Here is a 23695-nt window from a genome sequence, read left to right as displayed (position 1 = left end):
ATGATTACATATAAGTGTTTTTTTTCTTCGTAAATTTTAGGTGTGCATATGCATCGTGGTAGCGATTGCCCGCAGCTTGCAGCGAAATACATATGCTACATGCTTCCCTATAGAATTGATGCATATGCAATGCATGTGCCCATGCACGTTCACGTGCACACTATTCATGATAAACTAGTTGTGTTTACCGTGATTTGTTTGCATGCTGAGAGCTGCAATATCTGTGTGTGTTCATATACTGTATATATAAATAATATATATATAATATATATATATATATACACACTATATATATATATATATATATATATATACTGTATGTACAGTATGTATATATCGAGTTGCGTTTACCGTGATTTGTTTGCATGCTGAGAGCTTCCACATCTGTGTGTGTGTGTATATATATATATATATATATACTGTGTGTGTGTGTATATATATGTATATATATATTACAATAGAATATACCCTTAACTCGCGCTGTATACAATTTAGCAGCACCTCTATAGTAATCACCTTGCTAGTCGGTGACAAAAATAGTGCTATACAATACTCAGAGGGCGCTCAATGACACAATTGTTCAAATAAAATTCAAAACCAGCATGACCTAAATTACACTTGATTTAATATTTCATAAAAAATATTTATGAAATATTGTTTTATGAATTTACTGTATAAAATACTATATTGATGTATTATTGCACAATATTTTAAATATTATATTTTTATTAAATCAAGTGTAATTTAGGTCATGCTGGTTTTGAATTTTATTTGAACAATTGTGTCATTGAGCGCCCTCTGAGTATTGTATCTATATATATATATATATATATATATATATATATATGTGTGTGTGTATATATACAGGGTGATTCAAAAGTCGCAGTACACCCTTTTGTTTCAAAACCTGTGCATGAAATGGGAAAACTGAATACTCCAGTACGTTATATGTGAGGTGGGCTATCTTTTAGGGTATGTACCGAACATGGGCGCCAACTTGAATCTAAGTTGGGTGTAATGCGACTTTTGAATCACTCTGTATATATATATATATATATATATGTGTGTGTGTATACAGATGGAGCCTCCTTTATCTTTGCCTGCCTGATTACATGTGTTCACTCCCGGCGTGACTAGGCAATCCGTCTGCCTAGTCATGCCAGGAGTGCACAGAGCTGCTTCCCATTGTAAGCGTCTCTGTCTAGGCGTGCGCGCCCGCCCAGACGGAGATGCTCTCCATTCAAGTGGACGGGGCACATCCGGACGGAGACGCTCACAGCATCCAGGTGCGCCCAGGTGGGTGCGCCTAGTCACAGACAGAGTCACGACTAGCATGACTCCTTCTGTATATATATATATATATATATATATATGTGTGTCTGTGTGTGTGTGTATATATATATATATATATATATAGATATATATATATATATATAGAGAGAGAGAGAGAGAGAGAGAGTATTTCTGGAGCTGTTGCTGACATACGGTGTATTAATAATGTTGCTACAGATGTAGCCACCTTTATCTTGACTGTTTCTCCGCCGAGACGGGCGTCTAGCCACGCTAATGCGATAGCTGAGTTTCATCACAGGCAGGCGCGTTGAGACGATCTAGATACTCATCATGCATTACACATCTCCACCACTGTGTCGCTAATGCTCCACTAATCCAGTACTTTCGATCGTACAGTATAGCGGCGGATTGATCTACAGCTCTGGCAATACTGTAGGCGTAACGGGAGGCGGTGGAAAAAAGTATGGAGTACTGTACAGTATGTGTATGGAGACGCAACTACAGTAATTGTGTAAAAGGAAGAATGTACAGTACAATGTATAAACACCGTGCTTTTAAAATATATGAGCGTCTGAGTTCGCTAATGCATAATGGGAATGGAGGACTAGCAAATGCGAGCGTCCGAGTCCTCTAAGGCATAAACCAACAGCAATGGGGCGGGGGCCGGGCGCTGTTTGCAGTACTTTCACACATGAAATTGGAAATCTCTCATGAGGCGTCGTGGGCTAGGGGTGAAGGCTCCCACCTCCCTCGCTGGGAGTCCAGGGTTCGAGACCTGATGTGCTTTCTTTCTTTTTTTTTTTTTTTTTCTGTAATAATGCACTGTATTATTTTATTTACATTGTAAGACAGTCAATGGAAGGATGCACACAGGTTTCACATAAATCAAAGTACATCTGCAGGAGCGATTCTTTACGCTAAATGCACCTAAACAGCGGGAATGAAATGAGTGTATTCTGACGCTACCAACTGAGCAAAACAGTACTGTACAGTAGATCTTCAGCGTTTGTGTATTGCACAGGACCTGAATTTCCTCCCTGTGCAGGCCCCCAGGGGGGAAGGGCGATGGGGGTAGGGGGGAGACGATGGAAAATACTGTGCCTTTGAAATGCAATTACATGAGCGTCCGAGTACACTACGGCATACTGTAAACCAACACCAATGGGAAGGAAGTGCCAACCTTATTTTTAATGTGTTCCCGTGACATTCACTTTAAAAAAAAAAAAATTATCTCCAATACAGTACATCCAATGGAAGGATGCACACAGGTTTCACATAAATCAAAGTACATCTGCAGGAGCGATTCTTTACGCTAAATGCAACCTACAGTACAGTACGGTACTGTAAGTGAGCAAAATACTGTAGTACTACAGTGGGCGTTTGTGTATTGCACATGACCTGCATTCCCTCCCTGTCTACTGCATGATCTGTGCAGGCTCCCATGGGGGAAGGGCAACAGGCTAGCAGGAGGCGGAGGAAAACACCGTGCTTTACAAATGCGAGCGTCCGAGTCCTCTAAGGCATAAACCAACAGCAATGGGGCGGGGGCCGGGCGCTGTTTGCAGTACTTTCACACATGAAATTGGAAATCTCTCATGAGGCGTCGTGGGCTAGGGGTGAAGGCTCCCACCTCCCTCGCTGGGAGTCCAGGGTTCGAGACCTGATGTGCTTTCTTTCTTTTTTTTTTTTTTTTCTGTAATAATGCACTGTATTATTTTATTTACATTGTAAGACAGTCAATGGAAGGATGCACACAGGTTTCACATAAATCAAAGTACATCTGCAGGAGCGATTCTTTACGCTAAATGCACCTAAACAGCGGGAATGAAATGAGTGTATTCTGACGCTACCAACTGAGCAAAACAGTACTGTACAGTAGATCTTCAGCGTTTGTGTATTGCACAGGACCTGAATTTCCTCCCTGTGCAGGCCCCCAGGGGGGAAGGGCGATGGGGGTAGGGGGGAGACGATGGAAAATACTGTGCCTTTGAAATGCAATTACATGAGCGTCCGAGTACACTACGGCATACTGTAAACCAACACCAATGGGAAGGAAGTGCCAACCTTATTTTTAATGTGTTCCCGTGACATTCACTTTAAAAAAAAAAAAATTATCTCCAATACAGTACATCCAATGGAAGGATGCACACAGGTTTCACATAAATCAAAGTACATCTGCAGGAGCGATTCTTTACGCTAAATGCAACCTACAGTACAGTACGGTACTGTAAGTGAGCAAAATACTGTAGTACTACAGTGGGCGTTTGTGTATTGCACATGACCTGCATTCCCTCCCTGTCTACTGCATGATCTGTGCAGGCTCCCATGGGGGAAGGGCAACAGGCTAGCAGGAGGCGGAGGAAAACACCGTGCTTTACAAATGCGAGCGTCCGAGTCCTCTAAGGCATAAACCAACAGCAATGGGGCGGGGGCCGGGCGCTGTTTGCAGTACTTTCACACATGAAATTGGAAATCTCTCATGAGGCGTCGTGGGCTAGGGGTGAAGGCTCCCACCTCCCTCGCTGGGAGTCCAGGGTTCGAGACCTGATGTGCTTTCTTTCTTTTTTTTTTTTTTTTCTGTAATAATGCACTGTATTATTTTATTTACATTGTAAGACAGTCAATGGAAGGATGCACACAGGTTTCACATAAATCAAAGTACATCTGCAGGAGCGATTCTTTACGCTAAATGCACCTAAACAGCGGGAATGAAATGAGTGTATTCTGACGCTACCAACTGAGCAAAACAGTACTGTACAGTAGATCTTCAGCGTTTGTGTATTGCACAGGACCTGAATTTCCTCCCTGTGCAGGCCCCCAGGGGGGAAGGGCGATGGGGGTAGGGGGGAGACGATGGAAAATACTGTGCCTTTGAAATGCAATTACATGAGCGTCCGAGTACACTATGGCATACTGTAAACCAACACCAATGGGAAGGAAGTGCCAACCTTATTTTTAATGTGTTCCCGTGACATTCACTTTAAAAAAAAAAAAATTATCTCCAATACAGTACATCCAATGGAAGGATGCACACAGGTTTCACATAAATCAAAGTACATCTGCAGGAGCGATTCTTTACGCTAAATGCAACCTACAGTACAGTACGGTACTGTAAGTGAGCAAAATACTGTAGTACTACAGTGGGCGTTTGTGTATTGCACATGACCTGCATTCCCTCCCTGTCTACTGCATGATCTGTGCAGGCTCCCATGGGGGAAGGGCAACAGGCTAGCAGGAGGCGGAGGAAAACACCGTGCTTTACAAATGCGAGCGTCCGAGTCCTCTAAGGCATAAACCAACAGCAATGGGGCGGGGGCCGGGCGCTGTTTGCAGTACTTTCACACATGAAATTGGAAATCTCTCATGAGGTGTCGTGGGCTAGGGGTGAAGGCTCCCACCTCCCTCGCTGGGAGTCCAGGGTTCGAGACCTGATGTGCTTTCTTTCTTTTTTTTTTTTTTTTCTGTAATAATGCACTGTATTATTTTATTTACATTGTAAGACAGTCAATGGAAGGATGCACACAGGTTTCACATAAATCAAAGTACATCTGCAGGAGCGATTCTTTACGCTAAATGCACCTAAACAGCGGGAATGAAATGAGTGTATTCTGACGCTACCAACTGAGCAAAACAGTACTGTACAGTAGATCTTCAGCGTTTGTGTATTGCACAGGACCTGAATTTCCTCCCTGTGCAGGCCCCCAGGGGGGAAGGGCGATGGGGGTAGGGGGGAGACGATGGAAAATACTGTGCCTTTGAAATGCAATTACATGAGCGTCCGAGTACACTACGGCATACTGTAAACCAACACCAATGGGAAGGAAGTGCCAACCTTATTTTTAATGTGTTCCCGTGACATTCACTTTAAAAAAAAAAAAATTATCTCCAATACAGTACATCCAATGGAAGGATGCACACAGGTTTCACATAAATCAAAGTACATCTGCAGGAGCGATTCTTTACGCTAAATGCAACCTACAGTACAGTACGGTACTGTAAGTGAGCAAAATAGTACTACAGTGGGCGTTTGTGTATTGCACATGACCTGCATTCCCTCCCTGTCTACTGCATGATCTGTGCAGGCTCCCATGGGGGAAGGGCAACAGGCTAGCAGGAGGCGGAGGAAAACACCGTGCTTTACAAATGCGAGCGTCCGAGTCCTCTAAGGCATAAACCAACAGCAATGGGGCGGGGGCCGGGCGCTGTTTGCAGTACTTTCACACATGAAATTGGAAATCTCTCATGAGGCGTCGTGGGCTAGGGGTGAAGGCTCCCACCTCCCTCGCTGGGAGTCCAGGGTTCGAGACCTGATGTGCTTTCTTTCTTTTTTTTTTTTTTTTCTGTAATAATGCACTGTATTATTTTATTTACATTGTAAGACAGTCAATGGAAGGATGCACACAGGTTTCACATAAATCAAAGTACATCTGCAGGAGCGATTCTTTACGCTAAATGCACCTAAACAGCGGGAATGAAATGAGTGTATTCTGACGCTACCAACTGAGCAAAACAGTACTGTACAGTAGATCTTCAGCGTTTGTGTATTGCACAGGACCTGAATTTCCTCCCTGTGCAGGCCCCCAGGGGGGAAGGGCGATGGGGGTAGGGGGGAGACGATGGAAAATACTGTGCCTTTGAAATGCAATTACATGAGCGTCCGAGTACACTACGGCATACTGTAAACCAACACCAATGGGAAGGAAGTGCCAACCTTATTTTTAATGTGTTCCCGTGACATTCACTTTAAAAAAAAAAAAATTATCTCCAATACAGTACATCCAATGGAAGGATGCACACAGGTTTCACATAAATCAAAGTACATCTGCAGGAGCGATTCTTTACGCTAAATGCAACCTACAGTACAGTACGGTCAATTATTGCCTAACAACAATGCTGCTTACTGTATATTAAATACTGTAGGCCTAGAAATGTGCATCTCAATATAGTAGTTAAAAACACAGGGGCCTATGTGGATAAGCGAGTTCTATGCACACTAAAAATGGCCACCGACCGTGAACCCCCAGCACGTGGCAGCGCTCGGATATGTAGTGAGATACAATATGGCATACATTTCACAGTTCAGGGGGCAATGCTGAAGGAGCGTCACAATCCCCTAGCTCAATTACATTGGGATAAGCGAGGTCTATGCACATTACGGTATACCGAGCTGGATCGCTTAGCAACCTGACAAAATGGCCGCCGACCGTGAACTCCCAGCACGTGGCAGCGCTCGGATATGTAGTGAGATACAATATGGCATACTGTACATTTCACAGTTCAGGGGGCAATGCTGAAGGAGCGTCACAATCCCCTAGCTCAATACAGTATCTCACGCTTACAGTATCTTACAGTATACGCTTACAGTATCTGTGTATTTTGGCTAGGGGATTGTGACGCTCCTTCAGCATCGCCCCGTAGCCTGCACAGCTTATGCCATTTCTCATTCCATACCCAACTGCTGCCTGCCACGAGGTGGGGGTGAATAAAAAAAATAATAAAGTGTGAAAAAAACTACAGTAACATGCATTAGTACTTAAGGAATCGAACCCTGGACTCTGAGTATAGGAAGCGAAACACTTCACCACTTCGCCGCAGACAAATGTATAAATCCGTTGGTTTTGATTATGCTGTAATGGCTACGGGATTAAGACGATAACATACTGTAGAAAATTCCTAATCTTGAGAGGCAATAGTGAACTTGTAACACACATCCATTTGCGACAGTGTACACTACTGGTTTTACAGTACTGTGTTTTGTCTGCGGGACTCGGACGCTCACATACAGTATTCATAAAGTATTGTAGATGGATCATATACTGTATGCTGTACTACTGTATTTGCGTCGGTGTCGTACTGTATATACTGTACAGTACTGTATTAAATAATGCAGCGTAATGAGTACAGTATTTGCTGTATGCAGCGTAATGAGACGCCTTAGTAAAGTAGTCCTTATTATGTATGTCAGTATTGTATTTTACGGGAGACCACACGCATGCGCAGTGGTGATTGTAAAAAGCGACATCTGGTGGCTGATCGCAGGTATTACACGTAAAGGTAACGCCAAACGTCAAATGTCTGTCTCCGTGCGATTAGATAGCCTCTCTGTGGCTATGCGCGCCTCGCTACGCCACAGTGCGCTGCGTATGGTCGAACGGGCCAACCGCCGCGGCCACTCAAGATAAAGGTGGCTACATCTGTATGTTCCTTCAGCAGCACATATTCATAATTTTATAGCATTATCTGCTTTTAACCTATCTAATTTCCAGTCTTCCACTACACTGCCATTACCTGCTGCTCAAAATTATCCTTTCTGAAATTCATGGTTTCCATAGCACCTGAACCTAAGTTCTGTCAGAACAGACATTAACATTTCATGATAACTATTTCATATGTGCCCTCTTATTTATTGATTATTTATTTATTAACAGTTTCTCAGATAGTGCAGCAAATTACCTGTATCATTTCTGCACAATATTTATCTATCTATCTACTCTATCTGTCTGTCTATCTATCTATCTATCTATCTATCTATCTATCTATCTATCTATCTATCTATCTACCTACCTACAGTAACTTTATATATATATATATATATATATATATATATATATATATATATATATACTGTACATCATCATACAGGTACTTTCATCACACATTATAATACAGTGAAACATACTGTATAGGTGTGGTATGCGTGATCCGGAGGTCAGCATACCGTCGCAAGGATCCCTGAGCGTGTGTGGAGGGGGAGGGGGGGGGGGTTAGTGCAGTGTGTGCACAAATAGGAGATGTATATAATTGCAGACAATGGCACTTCTGGCTAGGTATATCCCCTCTATCACTCACAAACTGAGCTCCGGCCCTGCCCATACAACCATTGGGAGGGGACCAAACCGCACTAAGGGCAATACATGTAAAAGAGGACAAGCCCAGGAAGGCATGTGTCCTTCGCTCCCCTCCCCCTTTTTCTGGCTTAGCCTTAACCTGTGTTGTTGCTGGCTGCCACTTCTGGAGGCCCATGGAAGGAGCTTCTGCTGCTGCTGTGCATGTGCAGCAGCCCTCCTGCAGCCATTTTACTGTAGTCTGAGAGCAGAAGAAATATGTATCTTTATCTATCAATCTATCTGTCTATCTATCTATCTATCTATCTATCTATCTATCTATCTATCTATCTATCTATCTATCTATCTTTCTGTCTCTAGCCATTTTGAAAGTCCTGCTATCAATTATTTAAAAAAAAATCCTCACCACAATCACTTATAGATTAATGAGAGAATGTGTGTGATCACTGCTTTCAGTAAATTATTTTCTTCATGTTCCATTGACCTGACTACACATCTGTAGACTTCCACATTATAGCTGTTATTATAGATGATAGCAATAGTTACAATAATATTTTGTTTTATATTAAGACTTCCCTTGAACCAAAGTATTTATTTCTTTTATATTTATCTTCTAGACATTCAATAATGTATTTGATTAAATTTGAATTTAAATAGAAAACTTTGGAAGTGTGGTTTACAAAGCATATGCAAGTCTGAGAAACATTATTTAGATTTGATATTTAGCTATAAATAGATGCACAAATCACCAGCGTTTTCTTTCCAGACATCTGCCAGTGTTATTTGTTTTTGCAAAACTCCAAGTGATTTGTTTTGTCTTATTCTTCTTACAGATAACCCAGGGCTTGATCCAGAGATCTCTAGAGCAAATTCATTTGGATTTGTTGGATGTCTATCTTCTGTCCAGTATAACCAGGTGGCACCCCTTAAGGCAGCACTCCGACACCCTAGTATAGCTCCAGTTAGAACCATTGGATCACTGTCTGAAAACAGCTGTGGATCCATCACAGAAAGTGACCTCAGTACAATCACCACAACCTACTCCTCCTCAGGTACGTATCATGTCAGTCATAGCTTCTCTTCATTCATGACCCATGTACATGTATACAGTAACGTACATAATTTATCCTGCAAACACCAAACTCAGTCTCAGACAAGGAACTTTAAAATCTCTAATGACCATAAAATAATGAGGACATTTTATTTAGCACTCTGGTCAGATCCCGAGGGATAAGACTTCTCATTTTCAATTAAGAGAGCTATGTGACTAGTGTATGCAATTTACTCTCAGTAATAGAGCAGCATGGATGTGGAAGAGTTTTTCCTTCTTCAGTCCATTGCTGGTTATACATATTTCATTGTTTCCAAATCCTGTAATGGATAGTAGCAGATTAACTTCTTTATTCACGGATCTGACTCTTTGTAGTAGAAGATTAGAAGATATCTGGGCCCGGCTCACATAACGCTCACCACCTACAGTACATTTCTGTAACTTCTAGCCAGACAGATGGGCACTAATATTATTTCTGTTTTGAGAGATTTGGCATCTGTATGACGAAGACAGTTTAGATTGTTTAAAGGTGTTTTAAAGGACACTGCTTGTGAGAAATACTGACGTATGTACATACATACAGTACATACAACAAATCAAACAAAGGGGTAGATGTGTCATACCTTGGAGAGAGATAAAGTCTCAACCAATCTAATCAATGTCTGTCATTTTACACAGTGTTTAAAAAATTACAGGAACTGATGGGTTGGTATTTTATCTATCTCCACTTTATCTCTCTCCAATCTTTGCTAGATCTCCCCCACAATGATGACACTGTTGCATACAACAGAAAAAATACCTGGATAGTGGACAGTATGCATCCTGAGCATAATAATAATAATAATAATAATAATAATAATAATAATAATAATAAGTAGTAGTAGTAGTAGTAGTAGTTTTTCCCTATTTCTTTTACGTCCTAGTGGATACTGGAGAATATTATATTACCATGGGGTATAGATCGGGTCCGCTGGAGCCTGGCACTTTAAGAAACTAATAGTGTGTGCTGGCTCCTCCCCTCTATGCCCCTCCTAGCAGACTTAGTTTAGAAAATGTGCCCAAGGAACCGGGTGCATTCTGTTTGCTCTCCACAGAGTTTTCTTCAGAAATGTATTTTAGTTTATTATTTCCAGGCACACTGGTTGACAACCAGTCTGCCTGTATCATGGGACTTAAGGGGGGGGACCGAACCAGCTTCCTTAGAGTTAATGGTTCATCATCCCAGCTGACAGGACACTGAGCTCCTGAGTTGATGTTCTCACACTCCTAGAGGGTGAGCCCATGCCAGCAGCATGCCGCCACCCCTTAGCAGATGCCGAAGTCAGACTCAGTGCAGTGAGTGTTACATCGGGGAACCGGTTAGCAGGTCCCTGCTGCATGATGGTAGCATGAGGGACAGTGTTCACCCGGTTTCGGGCCGTGGTGCACACTGACTACCCAGACTGGCAACAAGTAAACGGGGGCTATATACACTCATTTGACACATATTATAAGGAAAGCCACTATAAAAATAATGCAGGGGGCGGGGCTTTCCGGAGAGCAGGACCAGAGGCCAAATGGCACCATTTCCTGCTGCTGCACAGGCTGCACGTGGAGACTGTTCCTCCAGGACCCACTGAATCACCATTGTAAACTGGTACCAGGGGGTTAGTGAGGGCGGAGCTCATTATCAGTGGGTTTACCGCTGTGTAGACAATTACACTCAGAGGTCACCCAGCAGGGCACTGGTCGGTCTGTGGTGAAGTGTGCTGGTTCCCATCTCTCTCTGTGTCACTCCATTCAGAGTAGTCTGGGTTAGTGTGCATATCTCACTAATACTGCACTGTGTTTTTCATATTAATCTGTGAACTTTCTGCTTAAGCTTGTCTGCTAATAAGTCTGTGTGTACTTTATGCAAGGCTAGGTTTACACCTTCCTCACAGGGGTCACTTATGTGTACCCAATGCTCAATTCCTTCACAAGGTAGTGATGTACAGGCACCAGACTGGGTGGAATCATTTAAAACTATGATTTCCAATATTAATTCAGAGATAACTTCTAAGCAAGCCCTGAAACAAACTATTTACACGTTTATGGTAACTGCTGCCGACCACAGACAGGCTCTTCAGCCACTCCACCCTCGTTGGTCTCTCACAAACGCACTCTTCCTCAATTGTTACAATCTGACTCTGATTCTGAACTACCAGAGCTTGATGAGAAAGAGTCTGAGGTGGACGAGGATGATTCCCTGTCCCCGGGTGTTGAAGCCCTCATTTATGCCATTAGAGAGGTGCTTAATATCCCTAATAAAGAGGAAGAGCAGGCAGAGGAATTGTATTTTAATGTGAAGGCAAAGTCCTCTGCAACCTTTCCAGTTTCTAAAGAATTAGATTCCTTGGTCAGGGCAGCATGGATTAATCCTGAAAATAAATGTATTACCCCTAAACAGGTGTTAAATTCATTACCCTTCCCTACAGAGAATAGGAAAATCTAGGGAAACCCTGCCGACAGTGGATACCTCTGTGTCACGTAAGATAGTTTTACCTGTACCTGGGGCTGTTTCCCTTAAAGACTCAGCTGATCACAAAATTGAAACCACTCTTAAATCAATTTATACTGCAGCAGGCGAAATTTTGAAAGGGTTGCTCACACTACCTCAAGAAGAGATAGTTACATTACTACAACTTATCCAGGATGCTGCAAACTTTATGGGTGAGGCCATTAAGGAACTTAGCTTCATTAATGGCCGTACTACGGCTATGGCAATATTGGCTCGTAGAGCTCTGTGGCTGCGTCAATGGTCAGCAGATGCTGATTCCAAAAAAGGAGTTGAAAACCTTCCTTTTACAGGTTATGCCTTATTTGGGGAAGAACTGAACAAGTGGATATCTGAGGCATACATTATGGCAGGTTCCATGCACGACTGTTTCAACTGGATTTGTTGGACAAATGGTCGCGATCTCACCTGCACATGCATCAACATATAACCCTGTCACCAAAAGCACGGATATCCCTGCTATGGTGGCTACAAGTTTCCCATGTGATGGAGAGTCGGAGTTTCAACACCCTATCCTGGACGCTATTGACAATGGATGCCAGCATCCGGGGGTGGGGCTGTGACTCAAGGTGCACAGTTCCAGGGAACATGGTCCTTTCAGGAACCTGCTCTTTCAATCAACATCCTGGAACTCAGGGCGATTTTCAATGCTCTCATACAGGCCTCATCCCTCCTTCGGAATCAGACCATCCTGGTGCAGTCGGACAACGCCACGGCAGTGTCATACATCAACCGGCAGGGAGGAACCAGAAGCAGGGCCACAATGCGAGAGGTGTCAAGAATACTCCTCTGGGTGGAAGCCAACACAAGAGCCATCTCGGCAGTTTACATTCCAGGAGTGGACAGCTGGGTAGCGGACTTCCTAAGCAGGCATGATCTCCATCCGGGGGAATGGAGCCTCCACTCTCAGGTGTTTCAACAACTCATTCACCGGTGGGGTTGTCCACATATAGATCTGATAGCTACTCGTCTCAACCCTGTTGTTGGAGGAACGTTGGCCTCTGCCACTTCTCAAGGATCTGCTTCAACAAGGACCCTTTGTCTATCCAGACTTACAGTGGCTACGTTTGATGGCCTGGAGGTTGAGAGGGAAATTTTAACCAGGAAGTGTCTTCCATCCAAGCTGGTTTCCACTATGGTTCAGGCCCGTAAGGTGGTTACCTCCAAACATTACCACCGTATTTGGAAGAAGTATGTTTCTTGGTGTGAGGGTTGAAAATGTTCTCCTGTAGAATTCCGTCTGGGACGGTTTCTACTGTTCCTGCAAGCAGGAGTGGATAAGGGCCTATGATTATGCTCCATCAAGGTTCAGATCTCGGCTCTATCTTCTTTCAGAAACAACTGGCGGTACTTACTGAAGTACAGACCTTTCTTAAGGGGGTGTTGCACATTCAGCCACCCTTTGTTCCTCTCACTGCTCCGTGGGACCTCAATGTGGTGTTGACCTTTCTCCAGTCGGATTGGTTTGAACCCTTGCAGAGGGTTGACTTGAAATACCTGATGAGGAAGACTGTTATTTTACTGCCTTGGCTTCGGCCAGGCGTTTGTCGGAATTGGGGGCCTTGTCCTCGTGGTGTTTCACGAGGATAGAGCGGAGCTCAGAACTCGCCCACAGTTTTTCCCGAAGGTGAATCAACCTATTGTAGTTCCAGTCTTGTCTGACACTTCAGTTGCTCCAAAGTCCCTGGATGTTGTACGTTTTTTGAGGATTTACGTCAAAAGGACGTCTAACTCGCTTTTTGTCCTTTATGATGCTAAGAAAATTGGTCGTCCTACCTCCAAACAGTCCATTGCTTGTTGGCTCAAATTTACTATCCAACAAGCCTACAAGTCGGCGGCTCTGCCGCTTCCGAGTTCTGTTCAGGCCCACTCCACACGGTTGGTGGGTTCTTCCTGGGCGGCTTCCCGGGGCATCTCGGCATTACAGTTGTGCCATACAGCAACTTGGTCCAGTGTGAACACCTTTGTTAAATTCTACAGGTTTGACACCTTGGCCAAAGATGACCTTCAGTTTGGTCAGGCGGTTTTGCAGGGGTCTCAGCACTCTCCCACCCGTTCTGGGAGCTTTGGGATGCCCCCATGGTAATCTAGTATTCCCCAGTATCCACTAGGATGTAAGAGAAAATAAGAAATTAATACCTACCGGTAATTCCTTTTCTCGTAGTCCGCAGTGGATACTGGGCGCCCGCCTCAGTGCTTCATTTCTGCTTACCTGGTTGTAAGTGTTATGGTTGGGTTTACTGTTGCTTTCCCTGTTCCATGTTTGATTAGTGTTGCTATCCTTCTATAGTTAGCATTGCTTTCCTCTGTTCTGGTTAGCTCTGCTATCTTATTGTTTGTGTGTTGGTTCATTACCTCACCGCTTTTGTATTATACCCTTCTCTCAAAGTATGTCCATCTCCTCGGGCACAGTTTCCTAGACTGAGTCTGCTAGGAGGGGCATAGAGGGGAGGAGCCAGCACACACTATTAGTTTCTTAAAGTGCCAGGCTCCAGTGGACCCGATCTATACCCCATGGTAATCTAGTATTCCCCAGTATCCACTACGGACTACGAGAAAAGGAATTACCGGTAGGTATTAAATTCCTTTTTTTTTTTATATTATTCAAGTTTGTTGTTTAACATCACTCACATAATTTTTTATGACACTGCAACTTCCTGCAATAAGTCCGCAAACTTGAAAGAAGACCCCTGTCTGCTAAAACCTCTGAAACATACTCTTACTTCAGGAATATATTGTAAATAACTGACCTTCCTTAGCAACCTCTGCAACAATGGATACAGTCACTGAAATCTACAGTTTTTTTATGGTTACAGATGTTGCTATGAAAGATAATTTATTCACAACCAATCTGTCAAATTGCATTAACAACTTATTTCAGGTAGAATTCCTATTTCACCTGTCAGGAGTTATTCCGGTACCCAGCATGATGATTTTGATTAAGCACAAAAAAATTTTGGTTGGCTGACTAACTGTGGAAAAAGCTCTGTAGAGATTATTTATATCAGACTTATAAGGGCATATTCAATTCAGATGTTTCACAGGACATCACCGTGATATCTGACTGCACACATTAACATTTAATGTGGAAAGAGGTGATCCGGGACAGGAAATTAATGCAGGGAAAAACAGATATTGTCAGACGAAGCCAAGGGTCATGGTCTACCCTAGATAGTCAGTTACAAAGGCAAATGCATCAGTAACAGCATGCAAGTTACTAGTGAAGCCAGTAACAACCTTGTATTTTTCCAGACTGCATAGTTTTTACTGTAGACAGGAAATGGGCTGAGAGCATGCGTTATGCAAATTAATTAAATTTTTTTTCTGAACAGGAAAACAGTTTTGACAAACCGCTCCTGCTTTGTTTTACATGGTGGAACCACTGCTCCCAAATAAATAGGACTAGGGATTAAGTTCTGTTAAGTCTACCTGAATTTCTCATGCGAGAGTGTGATCTTGACAATAGGATTATTGAATAATAACAGATATCTGCAAAATTACTGTTTCCACTATATTTAGATAATGGGTCCACTTTAATGCTCTAAAACATAAGCCTAAGAAGTTATAGACTGACCTGTCATCATTTACAATTTATACCCCTTTCAGACTGGCAGAGCCGGGTTGCACCCAGGAATTTATACATGGGTGCTTCCCGAGTGCGACCTGGCTTGGGACCACTTTCAGACTTGCGGCCTGACCCGGCCTAGTAGCGGGTTGGTGACGTCACCGCCGACGCTACAGGAGGCAGCACTTGGAGATGCTCTACTCGGGATATTCCTTTAGCACCCTTTCAGACTGTGCAAAATCCTGGGTTGATGCGCGTTCACATGCAATGACCCAGAAATTTATGCTAGTCTGAAAGCGGTATTACTGAGGTGAAAAGGGGTCTTTCTTCACCCAAATGTGCCTGGTATATTCAGATCTGTCATAATTAGGATGATTTAAATTTTCCAAAGGGGGAATATTGTTATTGGGTGTGGTATTGAAGGTCGACCACACTTAGGTCGACATTGGATAGGTCGATCACTATTGGTCGACAGTAACTAGGTCGATAGGGATTCTATGTCGACAGGGTCTCTAGGTCGACAGGTCAAAAGGTCAACATACATTTTTCATCTTTTTTGGTGTTGTTTTCACCGTACAGTGACTGGGAACCCCAATTAGTGCACCGCGTACCTTCGCATGGCGAGCGAACTTCATGCAGGGTGCATCGCTCCACTACCACTGTGCTTGGCACAGGTTACCATTCCCAATCGTAGTCCACGTATATCGTAAAGTATGAAAAAGTTCAAAAAAAATAAAAAAAATGAAAAACTCATGTCAACCTTTTGACCTGTCGACCTAGAGACCCTGTCGAGCTAGAAACTAGTCGTCCTACTTACTGTCAACCAATAGTGGTCAACCTAGACACTGTCGACCTAAGTCTTGTCGACCTAGAGACTGGATACCATTGTTATGTATGTATATTTACTACTATCAGTGATATTATTTTCATTCTTACTTAGTCCTTGCATCTCATTTGCTACTAATTGCTTTCTCTGATAATTTGAAAATTGTCATTCTTTTGCCAAAAACAGACAATTGAATTAACTGGATGATTTTTTAGAAGTTACCAAATAGTATAGCTATCTATGCAAATGAGTAATTCCTAACTGTTTTATTTAATTGCCGCCAGTAACAGTTAATGCATTTAGTAATGGATACCATTTGCAAATGCTCATCAGTTTTTATTGACGCATTTTTAAAACCAAACATTATAATCCCAACTCTGCTCATTGTACAGTGATGCATTGATACAATGAACAATACTGATAATAGACAGTTACTAGATTTAATGAGAGACTCACATCCTGGCAAAGTGCTTTTATGAGTGTGGGAAGAGAATAGTAAGTAGGAGGGAGGGATATTTTGCTTGGAAATACAGCTGGCAGGCAAACTGCAGAGGTTAGTTGGTGAAAGACAAAGCTACATAATTATGCATAAATATGCTGAACATCAGTAATTACACTGACAGATATAAATCTCACAAAAGACTATGCAAGGATTAAGCTGAACTGCTGTGAGGATAAAGGATGTGAATATGAATTTGTGAATATTATGTCAAAATGCACCAATGTGCTCATTAGGTTGTGTTCCATTAAGTGCTGAATTCAAAGGGTGTCTGTGTTTATGAACAGCGGACACGTACTATCATATCGTAATGCAACAATGTCTTGTACTGAACTCACTATCATACCAGACTATGAGATAGATTTATCAAAGCTTGGAGACAGGAAAAGTACCAACCAATCAGTTCCTAAAGGTCATTTTTCAAACACAGCCTATAAAATGACAGAGCTGATTAATTGGTATTTTATCTCTCTCCACTTTATCTCTTTCCAAGATTTGATAAATCTCCCCAAGGCACTCATACTGTTGAAACTGGTATCTCTATTGACTCTAAAAATAAATAAATAAATTATTAACATGGACATTCAGAATATGCAGCCTAGTGTTTCAGTAGCTCATTTTTTTTCTAAATAAAAGTGAATCTTATGAATTAATTATTTTTTTGCAGGGCTGTCTTAACAGCAGTGTAGACCCTGGGCAAAGAATGTGATAGGACCCCTACCCCTGACTGTGTGTATGGCTGCTGCTCCCCTCTCTTCCCTGACTGTGTGCATGGCTGCATAAACAGGGGTACGCATAAAGAATAAACCCCTTGACTGTGTCTGCAGCATTTATAAGAAGAGTATTGTTAAAAATGGGCCAATGTTTGGAAACAGGCTGCATGCATAAAAAGAAAAGGGGATGCTTTAGGGTGCAATATAAAAAATAAAATTGCAACCTATAGCCCCTCAAAGTTTTATGTGAAACAATGTGCCACAGTATAAAACTCAATGTAACTTTATTTACTCACTTCCACTGTTATCTCACCTGAAATGACAAGGTTGCAAGGATAAAGACATAGAGGGTAGATGTGCTGCTTGTACAATCCCTGAAAAGTTGGCAGGTGCAGCCAGAGCCGTAACTAGGTGTGTGCGGAAGGGGCACCGCACATAGCGCTGCAGGGTAGGAGGGCACTGTTGGCGGCACTTGTTAATTATCTGTTTTAATAACTTTCACTTGCAGCTTCCCCACTTTTTGAAGCCAGGTATCTCCTGATCATCCTTGTCTCCTAGCCCCACCCCTTCTATCGCTAATACCTATACAGCATTCATGAACTCAACTTGAGATTTATTTGTTATTCAGTCACACTGTTCTTTATGACATTTCAAGATGCTGACATACTCGGGATTCAAACCCATTGCCTGTGGCATTGCAGTCAGACAATCTGTTCATTGAGCTATCTGCCCCTGCATAGAAAGGTAGATAATTCTAAGCTAGAGAATTCTAACTGTTTGAAGCTTACTGTACCTTGTACTTTGTGAAAAAATTATCAGCATTGCAGCTGAGCAGATCTATGTAGTGTTTGGATGCAGGGGATTGGATGTGTAGCTGCACACTACATAGATCTACGCTATTACAATGCTGATTATTATTTATTACAAAGTACCAGTAGCTTCATAAGGTTCTCATAGTTTTTATGGAGGACCATATACAGTAGCTCAATGAGTAGGGTTTTTTTTATTAGATTTCAAAAGGATATAGGTGTGAATCCTGGGTATGGCAGTATATTGAAATGTGTTATTTAATAAAGGGTATTGTAACTTAATAACAACGAGCTCTCAAGTAAAGTGTATGAATGTGGTATAAAGAGGAATTGTGTCCAAATCCATTTTCTTGCAGTGGTCTATGAATGTGTATCATATATATTTTTATATATATATATATATATATATATATATATATATATATATAAATGTGGGAAGGGGCATCATAGCATGAGCTTTCTCTGGAATCAATCTTGGCATGCCCCTTCCCCACAAGGTGTGTGCCTTATGTCCATATTAGAAAAATAGGGGTGGGGGGGCAATTCTCTCTGTGGCACAGAGCACCAAAGAGTCTAGTTACGGCTCTGGGTTAAACTGTTATCTTGAGATGGTGCTGGAACATGTAGCATGTGCTACCATTCTTTGGCTTTCTGTCTTTATCCTTCCATGCTACGGCATGTGAGAAGGCAAGATGTGCAGACATGCATACAGCAATTGTCTGCATGGCCCCTACAGTGACAGATAAGAAGGGGAGGATAAAGGTCTTGCCTACTTCAAAAAAAAGCCTTCCTGTGGCTGGCATTAGGATCTGAGCACAGGGGTCTAAGTGCTGCCTTTCTTTCAGGAGGGGGTAGGGTGGGCATTTGGGTGTTACTGGACATGACTGCAAGTTATGGGGAGGGGTGGTTACCAGTTGAAAAGGCTCGGGCCCCTAGGATTGTGGTGCACTTGGGAAACGGCCCATTAAGCCCATACAAAAAGTTGGCCCTGAATTTTTGATAATTTTTGTTTTCCAGATCCCTTCGAGAAGACGGATGACCGGGAGCCTTTGACAAATGAAATGAGAAGTGGTCCCGTTGTCATTGGAGGTGACCTCTTATTTGATCAATTACTTTACAAAAACAATATTATATTTGTTCTTATGGTTATAATAAGACAAGTGTCAGAGTTCAAAGTCTAGTGATTGCAAATAGGATTAACACTTGTAAATCAAAACATCTAATTTTGAAGCCTCAGAAATTCAAATTCGTTATATATCTAAGATAGGTACCCAGACGTCTTACCAAACCTGTCTTCTTATACAAAGTTTTCCAAACTAATGCTTAATGTTTTTAATGTTCTGCTCTCTTAAATTGAAACAAGTCTATGAAAAGATATACTAAGCTTTACACGTCAGTTTAAACAGAAAGCCTAAAGTTATATGAATTCTGACTTCACAATAAATAGTCCTGTAGATGTAACTTTTTATTTGCTGTGAAAATATCAGAAAAGAGTAAGATTGCATCTGTTTGTTTCATTAATGTCAGATCTGAGCTGCCCATTCTGTTTGATCCATTTTAAAACCTGAAACTGTTATATATCTCTTTAATTGCCTTTGTTCTAGGCTAGACATTTTCAGAACAGCTTATCTTTCCCTGTAGCCTGAGCCAGACAAGCTATCTATCAATGTGGTGCTGTTGAGTCGTAACCTTACACTCTTCTGATATCAGCTGTAGTGAGGAGGCCATAACTGCACATAGTTTATTAATTCCTGCACTCGTCAGCAGTGATGAAAGTGCCAAGTCCTTCACCTGGTTCAGGTTCCATCCGAAATCAGTTGAAAATGTATATACACATTAATATTCAGCAGAGGATGTCATAGCTGCTCTGACACCCTGACAGTTTAGTCAATATTTAACTGGCGCTTAATGGTAGAACATAGACCTTTATAGACCTACAAGTCCTCAAGCAAGTTTCTTTGGGTTTTAAATGTGAAATTATTACATGGAGAGATTTTAGAAAATACTCATTTGATGTATGTTCTATTTGGAAAATGGCCTCCAGTTAAATAAATATGTCTTCTAATTATATAAATTAAACAAGAGCAAGCACCTGTCTGGTTTGTTGCTTTTCTGTTTTTTTGTTTTTGCTTTTTTTGTTATCCTTTGATTTATGTGTGTGTGTGTGTTTGTATGATTCCACTTTGTTTTTGTCTTTAAAAACTCAACTGTTACTACCCCATTTGTTATCCCTCTGTTATCCTTCACAAAAGGGACAGAACGAAATAATGTAGACCCTCACATAAAAAAATGTGAACTATAGACATAGGTCAAAGCAAAGTGGATTTACCAATTCTTCTTTCATCTATGGTCTGATATCTTATCTCAAGTTTTTAAATACTTTTTCTTAAAGTGTTTCATTTTTAACATGTTCTGGAGACAAATATGAAATATTTGATGACCAAAAATTGACTTTCTTGACTGTTACTTGTCTTCAAAGCACTCTAGAAGTAATTGCATTTGCACACTCTCCAGCCCTTCATTTGCTCCTAGATTAAATTGAATTAAATGCTGATTGCATAGTTGAAGTGGTAGATACTTATGTGTTGTTTTCTGCTTTCTCTATAGGTGTTATAGCGGTAACGATATTTATTATTTTTTGCATTGTTGCAATAATGACAAAAATTCTTTACCGACACAAAAAGACACATGGGAAAAACCAGTCCAAGGAAAAAGAGTATCCAGTAAACACGGCCTATTCCTTCAGGAATGAAATGGATTTACAGAACACAGTTAGCGAGTGTAAAAAGGAATATTTTATTTGAAAGACTTTATTTCTATACCATTCTTCTTTTCCTCTCTCTTTTTAGCTTATTCTTTACAGCAATTTCCTCTGGAAAGAAATAACCAAGCACTGACGTGCTGGCAAACATCTCATTGCCTCCTTCTTGTCAAAGGATTGCCAGCTATTTCTGCAGTTTAAGCAGCCTACCCTCCGTCTTGGACAGAATTGGATCCACCCACACGCATGGTTTCAGAAGCAGTTTTCATGGTCTTATTTCTATCATTTTTGTAAATGAGTGCCACACAGTGATCAAGTCTTTAACTGCTTTTACAACCCACAACAACTTGGGATTCAACAACGTGTCAGACCCTTTATAAATTCTGTTGCTGTTTGGCTTGTGAGAATGACTTCAATAAGATGAAATTATATCCATGATAGATTATTCATTTTTATGGCACTAAGTGAATTTTTTTCAGATGATGTTTTCATCTGTAAATAGCAATGGAACGAAAAGCCATTACAGGTATATTGCATATTTAGAGATGCTTTTTTTCACTGCTAAACCAAGTACATATACAATATTTAGCAAGTGTAAGGTGTTTAGGCCAAACTAGATTTTATAGTTAATAATATGTTTGATATCCCAAATATTGTCCTCAGTTGGTTTTATTTTTATGTTATTATTAGTTCTAATTTAGAAAAATTAGATTTTACATCAGGGGAAGGCATACAGAAAAATTAAAGGGATAAAGAAAAGGAGTTGGCAGTGGGGCAGACATCATTGACCTTAATTTTAGGCAGCCTGGTCATTATGGAAAAAGGGTCTGTTTTTATATTCAACCTTTTTCACCTTTGTTGGAAAATAGGAGAGCTTGCATTAGATAAAATTATATAGTGGAAGCATCACTTCCTGTTTAGGTGGTTAGCAATGCACTCCTAGGGCAGATCTTTCCATGATAACTAACATTGTTCACAGGAGGGAGTGCAGCAGGGAGAATAAGTTAGTGAGTCCTTACTGTATAACTTGTTACCATACATAGTAATGTTGCAGCTACAGTAACTTTGGACAGACTGGAAAAGGAACCCTGGCTCTTCCATGATAAGGTCAGGGTCATTTCATGATGGGGTTTTGTAAAACCCCTGTTGCATTTCAAGCACTTATGAAGCACTAACCATCCTTTACCTTCTACTCCTCCCATCAAAGTACCCATTCATTGCACCTTTGGCAGGGTGGGGTATAGCTCATAGTTTTTCATGGTAAAAATTGATTTCTCAAATCCAACTTGGGGCAGTGATGTACGTTATGTTGCGACTCACTGCACTGCAAATACAGACACCACAGCTCATAGTGCTTATATTCCTCCTTGCAGTGACCGGCACAAGGATTGGAGAAGAACAGCACTACAATGACATTGGTGTATCTAGATGGACATTTTTTTTGTGTACCACATATGAAACAATTTTTAAATTCTTCTCCACTTGCTGTAAATTGAATCCTAAAAGAGAGAAAAAAAGAGTTGCTCAAAAATACCTGTATAATATGTCAGGTGCATTGTTGAAGATGATGAATGCCTAAATCTTTATACTCCTGAAGGTGTGAAGTAAAATGCATATAGACTATTTAAAACATGAAATAAAATGTCCTTCTAGACTTTCCCTGAGCGTGAGGCACATTGCTGGTCACCCATCCAACTGCAGATGGTTTAAACATACACTTGAGTACACCAAACAAAAAACCTGAATAGAAACCTGTTTGTCTTCATTTAGGGGTCTATTTAGTAAGTCTTAGATGGAGATAAAGTGGAGGGAGATAAAGTGGACGGAGATAAAGTACCAGCCAACCAGCTCCTAACTATCATTTTTCAAACACAGCCTGTGACATGGAAGTTAGGAGCTTAGTAAATAGACCTCTAAAGGGGGGTACTTACGGAGCGATATTCTAAGCGATCTGACTAGATTGCTTAGAATTCATACATTATCGCTCCATGTGTACCCCCTACAGCGATAGCGATGCATGCAGGCCAATCTAGCGGGTCGATCACTTCACCCTGCTGGGTGAAGTGAGCGCCCCCCCCGTCTCCCCCCGCACGCTCAGTACAGATCGCGCTGTGCTGGGCGGCGGGAGAGATGTGTGCTGAGGGGTTCGCTCAGCACACATCTCTCCCACATCGGCCCGTCTATATGGGCCTTTAGTTACTTCATAGTCCACCTTGCCTATCATCTACTTGTTAGGCTTATTTATGCAGCAGCAGCAGCAACAGACATTAATGACGGTGTCAGTTTTCTCCACTTAACTTGATTCTTAATCCATTAAAGGTTACTTCTGGAAATGTGACATTTCAACTATAAATAAAAACTAATTAGCTGTTTTCATGGCTACAGAATAATATTGCCAGATGCATTGCTGTAATGTGACAACCTAAGGACCTGCCTGGAGCATAAGAAACTAACGAAAACTATTATTTTAAGAACATCAATAAATATGTATATTTTTTATGTTATGTAATTCTTATTGGTAATTTAAGAAAATGGAACATGACCAATAAAATAATAAATAGCAAAAAAGACACATGGGCATCAAAGAATTAGCGTATATATCAGCATATTATACACATTATAATAAATATGATAGAGTTAATGCAAGATATATAAATAATAATTAATAGAAATGTAATAAAAAACACAGAAAAATCATATAAGACATTGAGACAATATTATGTATAAACATATTAATATGTTAACACTAACATATTAACAATTGACGTATCTCTTCTACCACTAAATAATACAATCG

The 23695-nt window shown here is 41.2% G+C and overlaps 1 protein-coding gene across 1 annotated transcript in view; it reads left to right on the top strand.

Annotated features, from left to right (window-relative positions):
* The window catches only part of CNTNAP5 (contactin associated protein family member 5), a 737066-nt gene extending 714514 nt beyond the window's left edge, over positions 1–22552 (top strand). Inside the window, exons 22-24 of the mRNA XM_063933980.1 lie at positions 8972–9190; positions 19155–19226; positions 20745–22552. Of these exons, the coding sequence (XP_063790050.1) occupies positions 8972–9190; positions 19155–19226; positions 20745–20941 (488 nt within the window). The 3' untranslated portion in view covers positions 20942–22552. The remainder of the gene's footprint in view (positions 1–8971; positions 9191–19154; positions 19227–20744) is intronic.
* The last annotated feature ends 1143 nt before the right edge of the window (positions 22553–23695 follow it).

Source organism: Pseudophryne corroboree, chromosome 7 (assembly GCF_028390025.1).
Source record: "Pseudophryne corroboree isolate aPseCor3 chromosome 7, aPseCor3.hap2, whole genome shotgun sequence".
Classification (NCBI taxonomy): Eukaryota; Metazoa; Chordata; class Amphibia; order Anura; family Myobatrachidae; genus Pseudophryne; species Pseudophryne corroboree.
The sequence above is the reverse complement of the archived record's forward strand: the minus strand, read 5'-3'. Positions and strand labels throughout refer to the sequence as shown.